This window comes from Monomorium pharaonis, unplaced genomic scaffold (assembly GCF_013373865.1).
Source record: "Monomorium pharaonis isolate MP-MQ-018 unplaced genomic scaffold, ASM1337386v2 scaffold_168, whole genome shotgun sequence".
Lineage (NCBI taxonomy): Eukaryota > Metazoa > Arthropoda > Insecta > Hymenoptera > Formicidae > Monomorium > Monomorium pharaonis.
In genome coordinates, this window is record NW_023415437.1 from 22944 (window position 1) to 32270 (window position 9327).

Genomic DNA, 9327 nt, shown 5'->3' on the forward strand with positions numbered 1-9327 from the left:
TCTGATTGGCGGCGAAAATTAACATGGCGCGAAAGTGGTGTGACGTCACGTACCTTCGTGGAAACGCAGGCCAAGGAAAGCGATGAGAAAACCGTTTGAATGAAAATTGCCGAGATACAACGAACGGAGACAAATTCGTTGGAGAATTTCGTATGCTCGCACGACGACTAGTAGTACTTTATTTAATTCGCACATTCAATGTGCACATAGAAACGCTGATGGATAAAAACACCTAAAACAACGCTGTGATTTGTGCGCAAATCGAACGAGCGTTGACGAGCGTCCAATCAAAGGATAGTGTTGAATAGCGCTACCGGAATACACTGGAGCATTCACGCAGCACGCGGGTCGCGGAGTGCGGAGTCGTCTTAAGTGCGAGAGGAATCCGGTCGAATCATCGAAACGTCAATCGTGGCAGACGAAAGTGGGCGAGCTATCGAGCTCGCGGGCGAATTCCACGGGTATCTCTCTCGCTCATTGTTTCCGTGTTATTGACGACCCGATTTATTGTTGTGTGTGCATTCGACGATCTGCCAGTGTCTACCTGCCTGCTTGCCTGCGGAAGAAACGCCGCTTATCGATTCCGGCAGCGAATTGATCCTGCCACACCCCACCGTGGCCATTTTGGACGATAGTCGGTAGGTCGGTAGAAGCTATTTTAAAGATCGCGGCTGCATCATGGACCAAATCACACCCAAAGAGGTGAAGATTCTTGAGAATCCAGAGGATATCCAGGAGAGACGAGAACAAGTATTGGGACGTTACTCTAACTTCAAGGCGGAAGCGCGCAACAAGCGAGACAAGCTCGAGGACTCCCGTCGCTTTCAGGTACGTATCCCAGTGCTTCCTTCATTTCTCTTGACCTCGCTGTTTTGATTTACTTGACGCTTTGCTCTTACCCTACCTGTCCTCTTTTAGTACTTTAAGCGAGATGCGGACGAACTCGAAGGATGGATCTATGAGAAGCTGCAAGCAGCTTCTGACGAGAGTTACAAGGACCCAACCAATCTGCAAGCGAAGATTCAAAAGCACCAGGCCTTTGAGGCAGAAGTTGCCGCTCATTCAAATGCCATTGTGCTGCTCGATAACACTGGCTCCGAGATGATAGCACAACATCATTTTGCTAGCGATATAATTCGCAAGAGGCTAGGTATGTTCAAGTGGTAGAGATATTGGTTTTTTTTATAGATTGTTACAGTACTGTCAAAGAGTGTTGTTATTCAGGTTTTATGTGTGTGTGTGTGTGTGTGTGTGTGTATATATATATATATATATATATATATATATATATATATATATATATGATACAAAAATTATATTGATAATTAAATTTCATTTTCTAAACACAATTTAAAGATTTAAAACTGTCATTTCATGAAAGATATATATTTACCTGATAAGTTTATAAAGAAATTGGAACAACCAGTCTATAATATCATTGGGTATGTAAAATATAAATTATATTATTCATAGTAATATATCTATATTACTTGTATACAATGTAAATTATGTAAGCTATATTTTTATATCACTTGTATAACAATTTATGGATTGTAGAAGATTTAAATTTTATCAAAATAGTGAAAATTATATTTTGTTTAAAAAATTTTTGATATTTGATATTTTTTAATATTATGAAGTTAGACATATTAACAATCTTATTTATGTATATAATGTAAACAATATATAAATATAATTTATGTAGATGTAATCTTGAAATTTATGACAAATCTGTCGTACTTGTAGTAAATTGTAATTTGTTTTTTAATACAATATTTTTAATTATTTACAGAGGAGCTACATCGCTTGTGGGAGTTACTGCTGTCTCGATTGGCTGACAAGGGTTTGAAGCTGCAGCAGGCTTTAGTTCTCGTACAGTTTATTCGTCACTGCGATGAAGTAATGTTTTGGATTCACGATAAGGAGGCATTTGTAACAACTGATGAGTTTGGACACGACTTGGAGCATGTGGAAGTGCTTCAAAGAAAATTTGACGAATTCCAGAAGGATATGGCGAGTCAAGAGTACAGAGTGACAGAGGTGAACGAACTAGCGGACAAGTTGTTGTTAGATGGACATCCCGAACGTGACACTATTCTACGCAGGAAGGAAGAGCTCAACGAATCTTGGCAAAGACTGAAACAACTGGCCACACTGCGACAGGAGAAACTTTTTGGGGCGCACGAGATTCAGAGATTTAATCGTGATGCCGATGAGACCATGGCTTGGATCGCGGAGAAGGACGTTGTCTTATCGTCTGACGATTTTGGACGAGATCTTGCCAGCGTACAAACATTACAACGAAAACACGAAGGTATCGAGCGTGATTTGGCTGCTCTGGAAGACAAGGTATACACGCTGGGTGCGGAAGCTGATCGTCTCGCCGCGATTCATGAAGCTGATCATTCCAAACAGATTCAAGCTAAACGGGCTGAGATTTTACAGTCATGGGAGAGTCTTACCGCAAAAGCGAAAGAGCGACGCCTCAAACTTGACGAATCTTACTATCTACATCGGTTCTTGGCCGATTATCGCGACTTGGTGTCCTGGATGAATGATATGCGCGCCATCATTTCCGCAGACGAACTAGCGAAAGATGTGGCCGGTGCTGAGGCTTTAGTCGACCGACATCAAGAACATAAGGGAGAAATTGACGCCAGAGCCGATAGTTTTGATGCAACCACATTGGCTGGTAATAAACTTCTCGAGAAGAAGCATTATGCCTCCGAAGAAGTAGCGCGGAAATTGAACTCTCTTGCTGATGACAAATCATCTCTCTTGAGCCTGTGGGAGAAGAGACGTATCTTGTACGAGCAATGCGTAGATTTACAACTATTCTATCGTGACACCGAACAAGCGGATGCGTGGATGGCAAAACAGGAAGCGTTTCTGGCCAACGAAGACTTGGGAGATTCCCTTGACAGTGTAGAGGCACTTATCAAAAAACACGAAGACTTCGATAAATCTCTGGCAGCTCAGGAGGAGAAGATCAAGGTGCTCGACGACTTTGCTGGAAAATTAATCGAAGGCGAACATTATGCTGCAGATGACGTGGCGCAACGACGGCAATTGTTATTAGAGAGACGAGCTATTCTTCTCGAAAAGTCAGCTCAAAGACGCCGTCGCCTAGAGGATGCGTACAAGCTACAACAATTTGAGAGAGATTGCGACGAAACAAAGGGCTGGGTTAACGAGAAACTTAAGTTCGCTACTGATGACAGTTACTTGGATCCCACTAATCTGAACGGTAAAGTCCAGAAGCATCAGAACTTTGAACAGGAATTGAACGCAAATAGGACGCGCATGGAGGAGATGGTAGCCACTGGCCAAGAGCTGATCGAAAGCGATCACTATGCTGGCGATCGCATACGCACCCGCTCAGACGAAATTGCGACACTTTGGGAGAGTTTGACACGAGCTACCGAAAAGAAGGGCGCGAAATTGCAAGAGGCCTCTCAGCAGCAGCAATTCAACCGAACAGTAGAGGACATTGAACTGTGGCTCTCGGAAGTGGAGGGACAACTGATGTCGGAAGACTATGGCAAAGATCTAACCAGCGTTCAGAATTTGCAGAAGAAGCATGCGCTTCTGGAGGCCGATGTAGGTTCTCACGCGGACAGAATCGATGGTATCACTCAAGCGGCCGATCAGTTTGTCAAGTCGGGTCACTTCGACGCTGACAATATCAAAGCCAAGCAAGACCAATTGCAAGCTAGATACGCCGCCTTGCAGCGTCCTATGAGCATGAGGAAGCAGCGACTCCTGGACTCGCTTCAAGTGCAGCAACTATTCCGAGATATCGAGGATGAGGAGGCGTGGATTCGTGAGAAAGAGCCAGTTGCGGCATCCACGAATCGCGGTCGTGATCTAATCGGCGTGCAAAATCTTCAGAAGAAGCATCAGGCTGTTTTGGCTGAGATCAACAATCATGAACCGAGAGTGGCCGCAGTTTGTCAAGCGGGCTCGTCGATGTTACAAGAGGGACATTTCGCGGCCGAGGAGATCAATCAGCGACTTGCGGCTTTGGATGAACACTGGGGACAATTGAAGGATAAAGCTCGCCAACGTAAGAACGACTTGGATGACTCTTTGCAGGCGCATCAATATTTTGCCGATGCGAACGAAGCTGAATCATGGATGAAGGAGAAACGTCCTATAGTGATGAATGGCGATTACGGCAAGGATGAGGATAGTTCTGAGGCTCTTTTGAAGAAACATGAGGCCTTGGTCAGCGATCTGGAAGCATTTGCGAGTACCATTGCGGCACTGAGAGATCAAGCTGCAGCGTGCAGACAGCAAGAGACACCTACGATCGATATCACTGGCAAGGAATGTGTCGTCGCCCTTTATGACTATACTGAAAAATCGCCTAGAGAAGTATCCATGAAGAAGGGCGACACTTTGACTCTGCTCAACTCCAACAACAAGGACTGGTGGAAGGTTGAAGTAAACGATCGTCAAGGTTTCGTACCGGCAGCGTACGTGAAGCGCGTGGAACCCGAGGCGAGTCTCAGCGCGTCCCAACAGAATTTGGCTAGAGAGCAGAGCTCGATCGCCGCACGGCAGGCGCAGATCCAGGCGCAATACGATGATCTCTTGCGTTTAGCGCGCGAGCGTCAAAACAAGCTTAATGAAACAGCCAAAGCTTACGTGCTGGTGAGAGAAGCCGCTGAATTGGCCACTTGGATCAAGGACAAGGAAAATCACGCCCAGGTACAGGACGTGGGTGAGGATTTGGAACAAGTGGAGGTTATGCAAAAGAAATTCGACGATTTTCAAGCTGATCTTAAGGCGAACGAAGTGCGTTTAGCCGAGATGAATGAAATCGCCGTGCAACTGATGAGTCTCGGACAAACTGAAGCGGCATTGAAAATTCAGACACAGATTCAGGATCTGAATGAGAAGTGGACCAGCCTGCAAACACTCACGGCTGAACGAGCCAATCAGCTTGGTTCTGCTCACGAGGTGCAACGATTTCATCGTGACGTTGACGAGACGAAGGATTGGATTCGCGAAAAGGACGCGGCGCTGAACAATGATGATCTAGGCAAGGATCTGCGTAGCGTTCAGGCTTTGCAGCGCAAACACGAAGGTCTAGAGAGGGATCTGGCAGCTTTGGGAGACAAAATCAAGCAACTTGACGAGACGGCTAATCGTCTGATGCAATCGCATCCGGAGACCGCTGAGCAAACATATGCTAAACAGAAGGAGATCAATGAAGAATGGACCCAACTGACGGCTAAAGCTAACAGCAGAAAGGAAAAGCTTTTGGATTCGTATGATTTGCAACGCTTCCTCAGTGATTATCGCGACTTGATGGCCTGGATCAATTCGATGATGGGCTTAGTTGCTTCCGAAGAACTTGCATCGGATGTCACGGGCGCTGAAGCATTGCTCGAACGTCATCAGGTAAAAATATTCTCCGTCGTGGCATGATCAAACAGTCATCACAATCATCTGACAAATCCTTCACCAAGCCATTTAAATTATAGAATCACAGAGCAGAGATAGATGCGCGTTACGGGATACTTCCAGAGGTATAAAACCGTTTGAGCATGCATCACGAAAATCGCGGAGTTGCCTGGCGAGAGTTGCCTAAAATTAATTTCGTGTAATCCGTCTCATTGGTGACTTTTTTCTTTTACGAGAAGAGGCTGATTGATCTTGTGCCGATGTTTTGCAATGAAAATACTGCCTATTAACAGTTTGGGTATTTTCAATGCTTATCGCGTAATTACTACTTTTCTGCTTTTAACATTCACTGCCGAATGATCATACGTAACAAACAAAGAGTTGTGTACTGATGTAAAATGTTCGAGAATCGAATCATAATCTATTTTATAATTTTATTGTTTTATTTTTTATATAGGAACACCGGATGGAGATAGATGCTAGAGCGGGTACTTTTCAAGCGTTTGAATTATTCGGCCAACAACTATTGCAGTCTAGCCATTATGCCAGTGTTGAGATATTGGAGAAAATCGAATCTATGATTGAAGCCCGACAAGAACTAGAAAAGGCTTGGGTCCAACGACGCATGCAACTCGATCAAAATCTTGAACTGCAATTGTTCTGCAGGGATTGCGAGCAGGCAGAGAATTGGATGAGCGCGCGGGAGGCTTTCCTCAGCAGTGCAGACGCGGTGGATAGCAGTGACAACGTTGAGGCTCTCATCAAGAAACATGAAGATTTTGATAAAGCAATCAACGCTCACGAAGAGAAGATCGCTACCTTACAAACTCTGGCTGATCAATTGATCGCTGCTGAGCATTATGCCGCTAAACCTATCGATGAAAGACGATGCCAAGTATTAGATCGCTGGCGACACTTGAAGGACGCTCTTATTGAGAAGCGCTCAAAGCTAGGCGAATCGCAAACTTTGCAGCAGTTCTCTCGAGATGCTGACGAGATGGAAAATTGGATTGCCGAGAAGCTTCAATTAGCAACCGAAGAGAATTACAAAGATCCCGCCAACATTCAATCGAAACATCAGAAACATCAAGCTTTTGAAGCTGAACTGGCGGCCAATGCAGATCGAATTCAATCGGTACTTGCTATGGGAGGTAATTTAATCGAAAAGCATCAGTGTGCCGGTTCGGAAGATGCAGTTCAAAAAAGACTGGCGTCCATTGCTGATCAATGGGAATATCTTACTCAAAAGACCACAGAGAAGTCCATGAAACTGAAGGAAGCCAATAAGCAGCGTACTTATATTGCTGCTGTCAAGGATCTTGATTTCTGGCTAGGAGAAGTTGAGAGTTTGCTTACATCTGAAGATGCTGGTAAGGATTTGGCCTCGGTGCAAAATCTTATGAAGAAGCATCAACTTGTCGAGGCGGATATACAAGCGCATGAAGAGAGAATCAAGGATATGAATGCGCAGGCTGATTCGTTGATCGAGAGCGGCCAGTTCGATGCCGCCGGCATTCAGGAGAAACGTCAAAGCATAAATGAACGTTATGAGCGAATTAGGAATTTAGCAGCGCATAGACAAGCGAGACTGAATGAGGCCAATACTTTTGCATCAGTTCTTCCGCGATATTGCTGATGAAGAATCTTGGATCAAGGAAAAAAAAGCTTCTCGTTGGATCGGATGATTACGGCCGCGACCTTACAGGTGTGCAGAACTTAAAGAAGAAGCACAAGAGATTGGAAGCCGAACTTGGTAGTCACGAACCTGCTATCCAAGCTGTCCAAGAAGCAGGAGAGAAATTGATGGATGTTTCCAATTTGGGAGTACCCGAAATTGAGCACGTCTAAAACTTCTTAATCAAGCGTGGGCTGAATTGAAGCAATTAGCTGCCACTAGAGGACAGAAATTGGACGAGTCCTTGACGTATCAGCAGTTCCTCGCCAAAGTCGAAGAAGAAGAAGCCTGGATTACAGAGAAGCAGCAATTACTCTCTGTCGAAGATTATGGCGATACAATGGCCGCTGTCCAAGGTCTTTTGAAGAAACACGATGCGTTCGAAACTGATTTTGCAGCTCACGGTGAACGTTGCAAGGACATTTGCGAAGCCGGCGAGACGCTGATTAAAGCTGGCAATCATCGAGCGGATGCTATCAGTCAAAGATGCGCGCAATTGCGCAACAAATTGGAACAACTCGGAGCTCTCGCGGCTCGCAGGAAGATACGCTTGAACGATAATTCGGCGTACTTGCAGTTCATGTGGAAGGCCGATGTAGTCGAATCATGGATCGCTGATAAGGAGACTCATGTGCGTTCAGAGGAATTTGGTCGAGATTTATCTACTGTGCAGACTCTACTTACGAAACAGGAGACCTTCGATGCTGGTCTTCATGCCTTTGAGCATGAAGGTATTCAGAACATTACTTCATTGAAAGAACAGCTCGTTGATTCCGGCCATGATCAAACACCCCAGCATTCAGAAACGTCATGCCGATGTTATCGCTCGTTGGCAGAAACTCCTGGCCGATTCCGATTCAAGGAAACAGCGTCTATTGAGAATGCAAGATCAATTCAGGCAGATTGAAGAGCTCTATCTGACATTTGCAAAGAAAGCATCCGCTTTTAATTCTTGGTTTGAGAATGCCGAGGAAGATCTGACGGATCCTGTGCGTTGTAATAGTATCGAGGAGATTCGTGCTCTTCGTGAGGCACACGCACAGTTCCAAGCTAGCTTATCCTCGGCTGAAGCTGACTTCCAAGCCCTGGCTGCTCTTGACAGACCAAATCAAGAGCTTCAACGTTGGACCGAATCCATACACATGGTTCACGATGGAAGCCTTGGAAGATACTTGGCGTAACTTACAGAAAATAATTAAAGAGCGCGATGTTGAACTTGCGAAAGAAGCACAGCGGCAGGAGGAGAATGATAAAATTGCGTAAGGAATTCGCCAAGCATGCCAATGCCTTCCATCAGTGGCTCGCAGAAACAAGGTTTGCATTGAAAGAATTATTTATTTATCTGGTTATTTAATTAAAGGAATAAAAACGATTTTTTTCATAGAACATCTATGATGGAAGGATCTGGATCTTTGGAACAGCAACTGGAAGCTACTAAGGTTTGTTTAATTGAAGAAATGCATTTATCATAAGATAATTATGTAAGATATATATTTATAATATAATTATGTGTAAATCAAATTTACAGCGAAAAACTCAAGAAGTGCGTGCACGTCGTCAAGACTTGAAGAAGATCGAAGATCTTGGAGCTATTCTAGAAGAACATCTAATTCTAGACAACCGTTATACCAGAACACAGTACCGTTGGATTGGCACAGCAGTGGGATCAATTGGATCAGTTAGGAATGCGCATGCCAACATAATTTAGAACAGCAGATTCAAGCGCGAAACCAGTCTGGTGTATCTGAAGATGCGCTCAAAGAATTCTCCATGATGTTCAAGCACTTCGACAAGGATAAGAGCGGTCGTCTGAATCACCAAGAATTTAAATCGTGTCTGAGAGCTTTGGGCTACGACCTTCCTATGATGGAAGAAGGACAACCCGATCCAGAATTCGAGAACATATTAGGTTTTGTTGATTTCAGTTCTGTTCGTTTTTTTGATTTCATTATTTTGAACGTTTATTTTAATAAGATATTATTCGCAGACATCGTAGATCCTAATAGGGACGGCTACGTATCGCTGCAAGAATATATGGCGTTTATGATCAGCAAGAAACTGAGAACGTGCAGAGTTCGGAGGAAAAGAGAACGCTTTCCGAGCAATCACCGCAGCAGATCGGCCATATGTCACAAAGGAGGAATTATATGCTGTGAGTGTTATAAATTGTAGGATATTAAAAATCGAGTTACAATGTTCCTAAAATTATGAAAGATGTAAATTTATATTTTTTAATTTTT

The 9327-nt window shown here is 44.2% G+C and overlaps 1 protein-coding gene across 1 annotated transcript; it reads left to right on the forward strand.

Annotated features, from left to right (window-relative positions):
* Positions 1-371: 371 nt before the first annotated feature.
* Positions 372-8931, forward strand: LOC114253837 (spectrin alpha chain-like). The gene is given in 12 exon segments (XM_036294319.1): positions 372-828; positions 919-1150; positions 1793-5409; positions 5870-7018; positions 7020-7070; positions 7072-7249; positions 7252-7877; positions 7879-8190; positions 8192-8338; positions 8340-8401; positions 8472-8526; positions 8616-8931. Coding segments are annotated over 12 exon segments (6759 nt in total). The 5' UTR covers positions 372-678; the 3' UTR covers positions 8796-8931.
* The last annotated feature ends 396 nt before the right edge of the window (positions 8932-9327 follow it).